Here is a 14,220-nt window from a genome sequence, read left to right as displayed (position 1 = left end):
ACTCACGTTGCCGTGCGCAGGAGCAAGGCGAGGAAGAGCACGGCCCAGGCAGCGGCGAACCAGCGCACCGCGTAATCCATGGGTCTCTCGGCGGGGCTAACTGCAACGGCGCTGCCCGCTCCGCGCGGAGGCCGGCGGCATGGCTAGTGCTCGTTCGGCGCGCCGCCGCTTTCCGCTACCGCGGGGTGGACACCCTCTCTCGCGGCCTCCGCCGCAGATGCCGCCGGACCCTCTTCCGCTGCTGATGCCGGAGGGCGGAGTCGCCAGGCGCCTCCTCTCCGCTGCTCCCGCGGCGGATGAGACCCCTGAACGGGTGCGGGGGGGAGGGGGGGGGGAAGAAGAAGAATCTCCCTCCTTCTTCTTCTACCTTTCGGCTACGGCACCAAAGGCGCCGCCGACGATGCGGGGACAGCTACGCGACAGCAACGCGACCCAAGAAGACCGGCTGGTCCCGACGGAGCTGATGCTTCTCCCGGAGCAACGCGGACCCCGATACCCTCTTGTACCCGAGGAGAGCCGCGTAAATTTCTCGCCCGTGCGCGAGGTGGCTCTCGGCGCCTCCGCGTGTGACGTCCAGAGGTGTTGCGCTTCACGGGAGGCCGTGGCTTCCAAGACCTTTGTGGCAGCTGTCTCGCTTTCTTTGCCAGCTTAATGGCGTCAGCTGTCGTTCTTTTAGGTGGGCTTTCGAGTGCACTCCGCTAGAATGGGTCCACCGGTGGTATCGCGTACGCCCACTTTCGTTCGTCGTGCTCGAGAGCAGTGACACGATGATCTTGACGGCTTTATCCTGGTAGATTTCGAGTAGCAGGCTTGCGAAAGCCTTAGCAGTGACGATTCTCGACGTCCTCGTCGCCACGTTGATGAGCAGGTTCAATGAATCCTACGCAGTTTAGTCAACAAATTTACAGCCAATAAACAGCAACAGTTCAGACGATGGGTGATGCAGGCGGTATTACTATCGTCTAATCACAGGGGCTCAGTCTGTAAATGCACAATATTCTCAACAGGAAGTTCTCCTTCTCCTTTGCGGAAGGACGCTCTCTAGCGACTTCTCTTGATGTGGTTCTCAGTTTGGCTTAAACAGCTCGCTGTCGTAGGACGTCTCAGCGTCCCCGTGAAGCTTCCGATGCATTTGACGATGGCAGTTTTGGCACACTTCCCAAAACATTCGACTGACATCGATATCTGAAAAAAAAGAAAGACAAAGAAGATGAAATAACCACACTCGGGCGATTCCGAGTAATATCTACTGCAATGACACCCAGATGAGCTGCCTCGAGAAGGCAGTATATCATTCTTTTATGAGCCTCACCCCTAGAGAGAGGAACATGGCTCATATGAGCTGTCATTCGGAGTGCGCACAACAATGCAGCATTATTAGTGCAAAACACTGTTAATGTTATAGTCCTCCAACCATACGACTAAATTTGCGCTTCTGTATCGAACTACTACGATCGCATGCGTTTGTGAAAAGCTTGAACATTGAACATTGCTTATCTGCAGGAAGAAAAATACGAAAATTTCCCTGCCGGAGGCAAGGACTAAAGGCTAAATATAGCCTTTACTACACCGCGCAAACAGCGCAAACACACGAAGACGAAAAAGGAAGAAACCGACGACACGAGCTGTTTTATGATGAAGCTCTATACCAATTCGCCTAAGTCTCTACTTTGCTCTGTGAAGAGTTGTGGGCATAGGCGTGCGCGGTGTTCTCCATTGGGGGGAGGGGGGGGTGGAGTCTTTCACCTCAGCGCACCCCTCCCCCTCCCCCCTAGCTCTTTCGGACCCCCTCCAACTGAGGTTATTGTGATCAGAACGCAGTGCAAAGGCGAGGTAATAGAAGGGGGGGGGGGGGGCGAATCTTCTCTCGCAGGCGAATGAAAGTTCTTGAGCAAACGTGCCTTTATGCTTTCCCATCAGGTCAAACGATCAGCACTATCTCTACGCCTTTCATCCTTTTCTTCGCCTTACAGAATGCATGGGAATGGGTAATACAGTGAACCACAAAACACTATACGCATAAGAACCATAACTGTTAAAGAGAAGTATAACACCGCAAGCACTTGCGGAGTCTTATCATTTCCCCTTGTTAACTGTTTCGCCCTGTATATATATATATATATATATATATATATATATATATATATATATATATATATAGATATATATATATATATATATATATATATATATATATATATATATATATATATATATATATATATATATATATATATACCAGCCGAAACGTTAATAAAACTACATTTCGTACGCGAGTCCTTCTTTTCACACACACCACACACACACACACACACACACACACACACACACACACACACATATATATATATATATATATATATATATATATATATATATATATATATATATATATATATATATATATATATATATATATCGTCTCTTTATTGTAGAACAGCGAAATGGCTCAAATGCCAATCACGCGTCAGAAACATCTCAACAGAAATAAAACCATTACACAATTATTTAAAGGGGTACTGACAAAAAATTTCGCGGCCGAGATAGCCTGCTGGATCGATTCCCGTGTACGTGCGTGTACCATTTGCAAAACATCGGCAGCGAATAAAGCTTGGAATGTATTTTATATGAATTTTGAAGTTCGCGAGCGGGATCCAGCATTATAGGCCGCACCTAGTGCATCGACACCCTCGGAGGTGACCCGAGGTGACCCCCCCTACTTCCCCTACGTAACCGTTGCAGCCGGTACAAGTTACGATGACGTCGTAGCCGCCATTTCTGTTTTGACGCGCTTCCCGACGAATCACTCTTCGCCAGCGGGTCAAACATGAAGTGATTCGCCACGTCGAAAATTTCTTCGATCCCCGCCGCAAGAAAATCGTCGCCATCAGATGACGATGAGCCCGACGACGACAGACCGCGCGGAAATGCGTCACTGTTCTGTGTGCTCACGTGACCGAGCGTTTCACTCGCTAGGTGGTGATAGTTGCACCCGGCGGCTTGCCGTTTTTGGAGCTCTGTCAAACCGAAACTGAGGCTGTGTCGGTAATGAGGAGCTTGTAATTAATTATCTATCGCGCGCTGCAGCAAATGATGTGCCGTGTTATGACTAACAGGCCCCCAGCAACACATTGCAGCAAAAAAAAACGCGGGGAGAAAATTTTTGTGTCAGGACTCCTTTAAGGTAGAAACAAAGTCTAACCCGTTTTAACTTTTTCTTTTTCGAGGAGGGGGTAGGAACCAGTGCTATGGTCGAGGACAACAGGACATACATCCTGTTATCAGGATGGATATACATCGAACAGGATAAACATTCTAAAAAGACAGGGCGTGCAAACACGGACACAAGAAAGAAGTGAGGACACCACAAACATGGACACCACAATCATGTGAGAACATGATATACATCATGTTCTCACATGGCGAGTTTTTACAGTATCTTTGGGCGAGTTCTTCATTTTCTTTCTTGTTTTTCTTATTGCCAGAGCTCTGTCCAATGGTTCACCACTGAGTTTACACATATCTATATGAAAATTGCCTATTGTGATTTCTACGATGCGTAAGCCACTCACTCACTCACTCACTCACTCACTCACTCACTCACTCACTCACTCACTCACTCACTCACTCACTCACTCACTCACTCACTCACTCATCACTCACTCACTCACTCACTCACTCACTCACTCACTCCCTCACTCACTCACTCACTCACTCACTCACTCACTCACTCACTCACTCACTCACTCACTCACTCACTCACTCACTCACTCACTCACTCACTCACTCACTCACTCACTCACTCACTCACTCACTCACTCACTCACTCACTCACTCACTCACTCACTCACTCACTCACTCACTCACTCACTCACTCACTCACTCACTCACTCACTCACTCACTCACTCACTTCTGGTGAGTAAGGGAAGCCCGTGCGCACATTATTTATTGTTTATCTACTTACACTTTACCTACATCGCCACAGCATTGCGTAAGGGGGTGGGGGAGTGAACATGGATTACGACCCAACACAAATAGCAATAGATTGTTGCGCAAGATACATAATGCGTACAAAAAGAACAAGAACAAGGAAATTATGCGGAATCAGGCACAATATGTAAACATTACCCCAAAAATGCGTTCTATAAACAACAGGCACACTTTGTGGGTATCCTTCCATTCAAGTCGACGTCACTGATGTTCACTTTATCGTGTAGGGAACAGAAAATTGCCTTACAATCGATAGGTTTTTGAAAGATAACTCACTCATATGCCAATGTATACGACTTGCTGAAGTGCGATTCGGTTTCGTGAGGGAGCATGACTGGCCTATTCATCAAATGATGTAATGATTAACTTGAGCTGCTGATCGCAATTAATGTCCCGCTTTGTTGGGCTTCCCCGCACGCATTCCCCCGGAACAGGTTGCCCCCAGTGTCTGCGGGAGCGCTGCATTGTGTGTCAGTCTCCGTGTATACCCTCTCGGCCGCGGTCCTATTGTTCTGATCTTATCGCGACCGGCTCGCATTAGCGACGACGTGCCTCAGTGGCGCCCCCCGTCCTCTGTTATGCCTGCGAAGAGAATAAGGGCGACTGCGTGCACGTGTCTCGCACCGGGATCGCTTTCTGCGGCGGCCTGCACAGCACTCGACGATACGCAAAGCCTGCAAGAGGGCCTCTCCGAGCGCAGAGTTTGACCTAACCACGACGACGGCGTAACTACAGTGCTGGAATCGTCGTAATTAAGGTGTCAACATGTAGACTGATTACATCATTATTAGCTGTACCGTTCAAAGTTTCGGAGCGCACGTGTCACCGTGCTGGAGTGCGGCTATTTTGGTTAAAGGGGTCGTGAAAAGAAAATGAAGCTGCCCGGTTGTAACTTTCCCTGCTTCAACAAGGATTAGACATGCCGATTCCGAAATATTTCGGCGCTATATTCAATCTGTAATTAATGACGCCCGTTTGAAATCGCACTTTTGTTGGGCTCCTTAACGACTATGCGGCACTACCGGCCGCCATAGGCACTAATTTGTGACGTCATGCTAAGGGAAACTATAAACACAGCGTTAGCTTTCTTTTGCTCTAAAATAATAGATTTATGTGAACCTAGAAAAGAAACAAATATCACAGCAACTTTCGCGCTCTGAGTTGTATACTGTGCAAGTACAGCAACTGATCTGCTTGCTTCCACTTTCGAGTACAACCGGGCTCCGTCGTGTGTGTATTATTGCCTTCGCTCGCACGGTGCAGCGTCCCAGTTTTTTCTTTCTGGTTACGTTAGGTTGTGTTTTACGGCGTGTTTTGGGTGGCTTACTCCTCGCTATGCCAGCCGTGTGCGTCGTCTGACAGTGCCGTACAACTAATCAAAGTGGAAACAACGTTCGCTTTCACAAGTTGCCGGCGTCACAAGCGAGACAGTATATATGATGCTACGACTGTCGGCCAACTATGGCTCAGCAAACATCGCTGCGTTGCCATGTTTTGTCGACGACAGAGACATTTCATTGGCTGACTTAAAGTGACGTCAGCTGTACAGTTGAGGGGAACGGGAGCTGGGAAATCGTAATTGTGATTTTATATTTATTATATGAACCCGGACGAGCTTAGTACAAACCGTAGCATTGTACACATTACATCCAGAAGCAGCCTGCGAATACAGGAATTTCGGCGATGACCAACTTTCGCTCTGAGACATTGAGAACGCGAGTAAACAAGCTCGAAAGCTTGCCGCTTTATGTCGCCCCGTTGAATATTGCAGCATGTAATAATGAGATTGAGTTTGCCTATATTCGAACTAAGGATAAGCTGCGGTATTCTGGATGAGAGATGGAGAGAAAGCTCATGCATGGGAATTCGCTGCAAATGGAATGGACGAACTACTGCGAATGTGTTAGTCATCAATGCTTTGCTTTGTTTGAATTTTCCGCTTTCCCCTTCTTCACTGCGTCTGCTGAGCATTGTGGGCAAGTGCCACCAACGTAAATAATTATCTCGCCTTGTTTCATGAGCTAATTGAGTATGTATACGTGCTTTGGAGTCACGTTACAGCTGCTCTGCGTACTCTATAGGTATGTGACATGTTTGAGAAGGAAAGCGGAACGGCTGCCTATAGAAAAAAAAAAATGATGCAACATGGTCACTGTGACGCAAGCTAACGGAGTTTCAACAACTTCACATCAAAAATCCACTTTTTAGCGAAGAAACAAGAAGCATAGTTTAATGGCAAAAGACAATTCGAATCTTTGTTCCCTCCTTCATAGCACTGTATCGCTGCCATGCTTAGACATTCAGCGATGTGTAGGCACGTGGACATTTTGCAATCGAAACATGGTTCTCGCAAACTCACCAGCATAGCTTACTGCCCAACTTCCGTCACAGCGGGTGCTGACGTCAATTCTGGTTAGCCGACGTACCGTGGGCCTCGTAATGGAAGAAAGTCTGTCGAAGGCATCGGGCCACTGGTTTCTTCGCTGCGAGCTATACAGGCTTCCACAGGCATGGGGACCGCGGTCACCGCACCTTGAAGCCACTGGTGAACGTACACCGGCGAAGAACCGACGCAAGTCACATACTCCGTCCAGCACTCGCGCTGACGAGGCAATGCACTCGCCGTGCCCGAGTCAGAAGCTTGCAATCGTCAGTAATACCACAAGCAAAAGCACGATACTGAGCACACTGCTGGTGTAAAAAGAAACTCGATCAGGGGCGTCTTCGTACGCGATCGTCCAGCGACGATGGCTCGACTACAAGGAGGACAAAAGACACCTCGAGAACGGTACTCACGAAGAAGCAATGAGCGATAGAAAAAGAAAGAAAGAAAGAAACCCCTCGAAGAGGGCCCTCGATGGCGATCGCTGACGCGAAGAATCAGCTTTTCCTCGCCGTTCTTGAAGACGGCGCTCGGCGAGAATGCTATCATATCGCGTCTCGAGTGGCCGAACAAAAGAACGGTTCTTGGGGGCTGCCAGATAGAGTTGTCTTTTATCAAGGTAAACAGGTCGAAAGACACTGGCGCAGGTGTATTGAAAGACAATGGAAGCTTCCAGTCATTGGAGCCCCCTCTCCCAACTCGGAGGACCTCCACACGGATACACAACGTCTCCGCGCTGCTGCTCCTTGCGCGAACATGCACGCTTTTTCTTGGCCCAGATTCTTGGTTCGAGAACGAACCTCTTGAAAAGACATGCATATACGCCCTGCAGATACCGAGGGGGTCGCGAGCGCGCCTTGTGCGTCGCGTGCAAAGGGCGGAAGCAACGCGATCGACCATTATTGCGCATGAGAACCCACGACAATGCATGTGAATCAGTTTCAGCAGCTTCTCTTGCGTTCCGACATTTCGTTATGGAGTTGCTCATGAATCACTGTGTTAACGATTGCTTTCGTAACGCGCGTGCAACCGTCAAGACGCTTCCTTGCCACCCATATATATCATCGCATGTCTTGCAGCATAATGCTAATTCGAGATGATATATGAAATGAAAGCGGACCTGACTGCGCAAAACATTTATACTATGCGTAGAATGCGTATTGCATATCTTTTTGTTTTCCCCAGTGTGTGTATTTGGGCATGTGTGTTTCAATGGGCTGATGCGATCTAGCTGAAACTTTCTATTCACGAATGCATCCTGAGGAGTAGGGCATGCTTTATGCGTTCACACTTATTACAGATGCATAACTCTTCTTAACATTACCTCTAAAAGCTACCAATCTATGCTCGCTCCTTCTTCAAAAGGGGATGGGGATAGCCTCGGTGAATCACAATGTCCCCTGGGTTGTATTAGTGACCTGGCCACTTAGCAGAACACCTGCTAGTTCACCTGCTAACGCCTGCTAACACCTGCTAACACCTGCTAACACCTGCTAACGTCGCCAACAGGAAGCATTGAGACTTCTCCGCACCTTGACTTGCTGAACGACGATGGAAACTCATGACAGGTCGACGCCGAATCTCGAATATCTTCGAGACTTGACGAGAAGCTGGAGGAACGCTGCCCGTGAGAGCTGCATGCTTGAAAGAAACATGGGAAACGATTTGAAAATTTCCGTGTGACACCAGTGCCACACAAGTTCTTCAGCTCCAGTCAAACACAACGCAACTGGCCATCATATATAGGCACTTGTTCGGCCGACTAGAGAAGAATACATGTTACCAGCCGGAATACTCCTTCGAGAAAGGCATGCAGACAATGCCCTCTTTTCATTATACTTTCCCTGTAAAGGCGTTATATTTCCTTTTCTTATCTTATTTTTTTTCTGCTTGGTGCGTAACATAGCACGGATACGAGCGTGTCGCAATCTTATCTATAAGCATTCGTTATAGCTGTGATGCTTGACAATCAGTGAGTCTACCCTGGAATAATACAATGCATCCTATAGGGAATCTTCACCAACTTTCTGGATACGTATCAGTCCTTGCTTATTTATCGGGCCTATAAGTGCATTTCAGTGTGACGGCGTTGAAAGTGTTTGATATTTGAAGCTGATCGCTGCCTGTCTCAAGAAGGACACACCGGGCCATGGGTGAGATAGATAGATAGATAGATAGATAGATAGATAGATAGATAGATAGATAGATAGATAGATAGATAGATAGATAGATAGATAGATAGATAGATAGATAGATAGATAGATAGATAGATAGATAGATAGATAGATAGATAGATAGATAGATAGATAGATAGATAGATAGATAGATAGATAGATAGATAGATAGATAGATAGATAGATAGATAGATAGATAGATAGATAGATAGATATTCAAAAGAACCGGAGATGCTAGCCGTGCCATATCAGGGCTTTCTACATCAGGCAAGTTGTTCGAGATGATTCGAGAGATCATATAAAAAAATTAATTGAAGAGTTGGGCCAGCAATTCACGCAGAGATGCCGAACAACTTGAGGTCGAGGGACGATGGCCAGCAACGTATGTAGGCGACTTCCGCTTTCCTCCACTTCAGCATCATTTGGAAAGGTAGTGTATACATCTAATCTGCACGGTGGCCATAGCGGGTGCTGCGCGCGAGTTTTGTGGGCTTACGTATGAGCATGTATAGCTTTAAATATTGACTTATAGCCTATAAAGATAATGGAAAATAGCGCGTACACGTCGCATAACGAAGCCCCTGCCAAAATTTTAAGAGTGTTACGAACGGATGAAGTTTGGTGACGCCACGAATTCAGCCGGGAGATGATCATTAAAGCTATTTATCACCCGAAAAAAAAAAAAGAAACGGAAATGCACCCCCATCTGTCTCAGTATCTCTCCATCTGCCGAACACTCATATATACACATGAGATGACGCCGCACTTTCGATGTTTACACTTGGCTCAAAAGCAAAGGCTTTTACGTTCGGAAGGCTTCATGCGGTTTGTGTTTCCGGCTGTTAAGGCAACCGTCTTTCAGTCACATCTATCGTATGTATTTCAAGTACATACGTTCTCCTCTGCGTCCACACTCTTCGCAATCTTTTCTTTTTGTTGTACTTGTTGTTGCTTCATTCTCCAAACACTAAACCTGTCATCCAGCGCCCTTTCCTTAACACTCTCATCGCATACACAGGTTTGCCAAAGGCTTCCAGTATAGCACATGCCCGAGTTTATTTTTTTCTTTTTATGTTACTATCGTTCACCAATCTTCGTCCACAAGCGTGTCTACGTTCCCAGACTATAATTCACAACGCGAGCTTCGCGGCGCGCATCCGTCCAGCAGCGGCAGGCGACCACGCATGTATGCATGCACGTATACGTGTATATACTATACCTCATCGCGAGAAGTGTGCGAAGCAGCGTCGGCGGCTCGCCAAAGCAGTGCCGCTTCCTTTTTTATGAGGAAAAGCGACAGCAACTAACTGCGCCGCTGAGAGTGCGCGCTCCTTTCTTTGTCAAAGCGCGGGGAACCCCGCTGCTGTCGCCATCGCCGTCCCTTCTGGTCGTCAGGCGCAAGAGGCTCTAGCTGTTTACGCGCGCATGCGCATGTCGCCAACGCCCTTTGTTTGAGAACTGAGGCATACACGTGCAAACTGCCACAGATTACGAGCTGTGCGGATCTATCTATCTATCTATCTATCTATCTATCTATCTATCTATCTATCTATCTATCTATCTATCTATCTATCTATCTATCTATCTATCTATCTATCTATCTATCTATCTATCTATCTATCTATCTATCTATCTATCTATCTATCTATCTATCTATCTATCTACCGAGCTTGAAACTATAGCGACACACCCTGCCCAAGCATATTTCATTTCATCATAAGTATGGTATCGTGTACTTCTACAGCTAACGGTGCTACCCTCTGACCTAAGATTTTTTTTCCTAATCTCTCTTGATATTACGGAGACGCACCCGAGGCCGCCGGCCGCAAGAAATCCCAGATCCTGAAGTGACGCTTGGGGGAATCAGTATTACAAAAGTCTCTACTCTACGTATCCTCGGCCTTCTTATTCAGAAAGATGGTACTGGGGGAGCCGAACTGGAAAAGCTGCAACGAACAGTTCAGCAAATAACGCATCTTATCAAGCGAGTTGCAACTAAACGCCAGGGACTCAAAGAGGAGGACTGCATCGCCATGACTCAAGCGTTGCTCACAAGCACCATAACCTACGGGACTCCATACGTGGACATGAAGAACGGCCAGCGACAGAAGGTGAACATCCTCATCCGCAAAGCTTATAAAATTGCCATGGGACTCTCACCAACCACATCCACGATGAAACTCCTCCAGATGGGGGTACACAATACCTGGGAAGGGTTAATTGAAGCGCAAAGGGTTAACCAGTTGGAAAGACTAAAACTTACAAAAACGGGGCAGGCACTTTCAAAGAATCTTGGCTATACAGTGGAAAAAGCAGCACACCTGCCTCAGTGTATTCCCCAAGAAATCAAAGATAAAATATTTGTGTGTCCACTACCCAGGAACATGCACCCGGAACACGACAAGGGAAGACGACAAGCTCGAGCACGATTGTTACAGAGCGACCTATAGCAACAAAGAGAGCGTGCGTTACACGGATGCTGCTAAGTATCGAGGGGTAAACAAATATGTAGCTAGCGTGGTGGATGAAACAGGTAGGGAACTCGCTGCCGCTTCGACACATGCAAATGACGCAACTACCGCAGAAGAACTTGGCATTGCGTTAGCAATAAGTACAAGTTCTTCTTCAGTAACCATAGTGACGGATTCGCAAGAAGCATGTCGAAGATTTCAAAAAGGATCAATAAGTAAATCAACCCTTCGAATCCTCCTAAAGTGCGACTTCGAAGATGCAAGTATCCTCTGGACACCGGGGCACGAATCCCTAGCGGGGAACCGAGCGTCACATGCCGCAGCCCGAGAGCATACACACCGGGCTACTCCGCAGCGATATTCGGACTCCGAAAACGAAGAGGAGCCAATACCAAGAAAGTACTCCGACATACTCGCGCACTACAGGAAGCAACGACGCCACTATCCAGCGGCTCATAAAAGGCTTACTAGAGAGGAAGCAGTGACTTGTAGAAGGCTACAGGCGGGTACCTACCCGCACGGTACACTACTCCACGCAATGTACCCCGGCAACTTTAACAGGCACTGTACATACTGCCCGGCCACTGCCAACACCCTGTACCACATGGTATGGGGATGTCGCAACAACCCAAGTATCCCGGAATCCCGCTATCCCGCCCATAGACGAACTGAACGTGGACGAAAATCCGGAAGACCAGTGGGAGGCGCTGCTGACGTCCGCGAACCCTGAGGACCAGCTCCGCTTGGTGGACAGGGCTCGAGCGTCAGCTGCAAGCCATGGCTACCTGGAATGAGGAAGTCACCCACCTCTGGGCGAAGAGCACGCTCGCCTGGTCCCTCAATAAAGTTTAATTCTCTCTCTCTCGTAGAAGGTGGGACAGAAGTAAGTGTCCTGAGAATGTTGTGCGTATAGGCACAGAGCCATTTACAAAAAAATGCTGTGACATTGCTTACAGATGTAAAAAATAAGGAATGTAATATTACGTTGTCTTCCTTTATTCACAAGGAATCGATGCGTACAATGAGACTGCAGTTGATGACTCTTATGTACTAGAATGCTTCTGACCACTTAATCCGGCACACTTCGTTTCGACGTTTGCTTTTCCCAGGCTGCTCCATATATAGCGACGGCGACACGACTGTCGCAGACACTAACCCAGTCACGCTTGCTTTGAGGGAGGATCCGTGTTTTACCTCGTGAGAGCCAGGGCTCTATTTGCTTTTATTTCCTATTTCTTTTTTCTTTTCTTTGTTTTTTGTTGCATCCGATGTCAATGAAGTGAGACATCGCGAAGCGGCATTAAATATTGACGCTCCTCTTCGTGGGCGGCTGTTGAAATGAGACGTCAATGCCTCCACGAGAGCAGGTTTTCAAACAAACGCCCCAGAAAGAACAAAAGCAAAACGGAGAGACAGAGAATGGAAAGACGAAAACTGTGGGGTTGCACCGAGCTGCAAAACTAAACGGAGACGTCCGTTTCCTGCCTCTTCACTCGTGGCAAACTTTATTTCGCGTATAAGCATGCGGATGACGCAGCTTCCGTGCACACATAGCTGACGTCTGTAAAGTACTGGGTTACGCCCCGTGCGAGGACGGGCTTATATATATATACGGTCGCGCTCTCGAAATCAGGTGCTGGATGAGAACAAGTCTTTTTTTTCGTATTTTATCTCGATGCTTACGACGAAGTAAAACGTTGGTGGTGGAAACATGGCGATGATGATGGCACGAAATAAGGGTGGAGTGTATCATTAGCAACCGTAACTGACCTCGTGATTCATGTTCCCGTGATCCACGTGATTGATGTTCCCGTAAACCACGTGATTCATGTTCAACTACTTCATATGAACATACGGCGATTTAGTATATAAAAAGTATTATGCTAGAACACTATAGAGGTGCCCTAGTTGCGTCGTCACCAAATCGCTCCCTATCGGCGCTCGTCAATGTCATGACGCAGTGCTTCACTTCACCGCTCCCAGACGGCGGCGCCGCCCCACTGCGCCCCGCCAAACAAGAGCACCATGTGAAATATATGAGGCGCATTTGTGGAGTGTCGTGCATGAGCGTCGGTAGTGCAGTGGGTAAAGCGCCGTGCACCTATCGTCGAGGGCCGAGAGGTCGTGGGTTCGACTGCAAATGACGGAACTTTTTGTTCTAGTTTTTCTTGTCATCCGTTGGGGTACATTTTAGCAACGGAATATCCTGGACGGAAATACGTCGGTGAAGTCTTGGTGGACCCTGGCATAAAACACTTTCGTGTTAAAAAAAAAAAAAACTGAATTAAGGTGAATGCGTGCCTCTGGATGCTAACTGACCAATCTCACCAGATGATCTGCGCATGCGCGAGTTTCTGGCAGCGGCACTGCCGCCATCTTGGAGTACTCTGAGCACTGCTGGGGTGGCTGCTTGCTGCGTGCTGCAGGTATACTGCCGTTTGGCATGAATCCTCGGCACAGAAGACAATTGAACGCTGTGTTAAACTGTGTCCGGACCTATCATGTATCTTATTTGACTTCAGGTTACACTGCATATACTAGCATTAAGAAAAGAAAAGAACAGTAGACAACGCTTACATGTGGTCAGGTCGTTTCGTCGTGTTGATGCGCTCGCATCGCTTCACTGAATAAGTATTAGCACAAAAAAAAAACAAAAAAAAACAAACGGTATATCACGTTCACGTCGTCATGAGAGAGAAAATCTTCTTTAGTGAACGTCAGCACGCGAGCGATACAAGTTATAATGTGCATGCGGAAAATAACTTGCCCAAATTGAGTATAGAGCTCTCCGCGACTATATACGAAGACGGAAAAAAAAAAAACCGATGGGACGAAAAAAAAAAGAAAGAAAGCTTTTTGCGCTTCTCTTTTTTGTTCAAGCAGTACTTTCAATGTACATTGTGTTGTCAACGCAGGACTTCGATCACGGTGATGCGTTAAACGTGAATAAATATGAGACGGTCACCGTGAAGCAAGAAGCGCGTCCGCGGGTCGCCGACTGGCCGCATGCCTTTTGCAAGTTTAACTTCATGGAAATCTTGTGAACGGCAAAATATTTCCTGCTGCACAAGGGATGGATAAGTCAGAAAGAGGTTTTGGTGAAACACACGATGCGGCGAACGAGAGCCCCAGTAGCCCGCTCAGGCCGGCGGCAGCAGCCTGAGCCGATGGCTCGGCGCCGATATCGTCGCTATATAGTAT

The 14,220-nt window shown here is 47.4% G+C and overlaps 1 protein-coding gene across 1 annotated transcript in view; it reads right to left on the bottom strand.

Moving 5' to 3' along the window:
* The window catches only part of LOC119387164 (protein Wnt-6), a 34,378-nt gene extending 34,214 nt beyond the window's left edge, over nt 1-164 (bottom strand). The window contains exon 1 of the mRNA XM_037654472.2: nt 7-164. Coding sequence (XP_037510400.1) covers nt 7-80 — 74 coding nt within the window. The 5' untranslated portion in view covers nt 81-164. The remainder of the gene's footprint in view (nt 1-6) is intronic.
* Nucleotides 165-14,220: the final 14,056 nt, after the last annotated feature.

Source organism: Rhipicephalus sanguineus, chromosome 3 (assembly GCF_013339695.2).
Source record: "Rhipicephalus sanguineus isolate Rsan-2018 chromosome 3, BIME_Rsan_1.4, whole genome shotgun sequence".
Taxonomy (NCBI): Eukaryota; Metazoa; Arthropoda; class Arachnida; order Ixodida; family Ixodidae; genus Rhipicephalus; species Rhipicephalus sanguineus.
The sequence above is the reverse complement of the archived record's forward strand: the minus strand, read 5'-3'. Positions and strand labels throughout refer to the sequence as shown.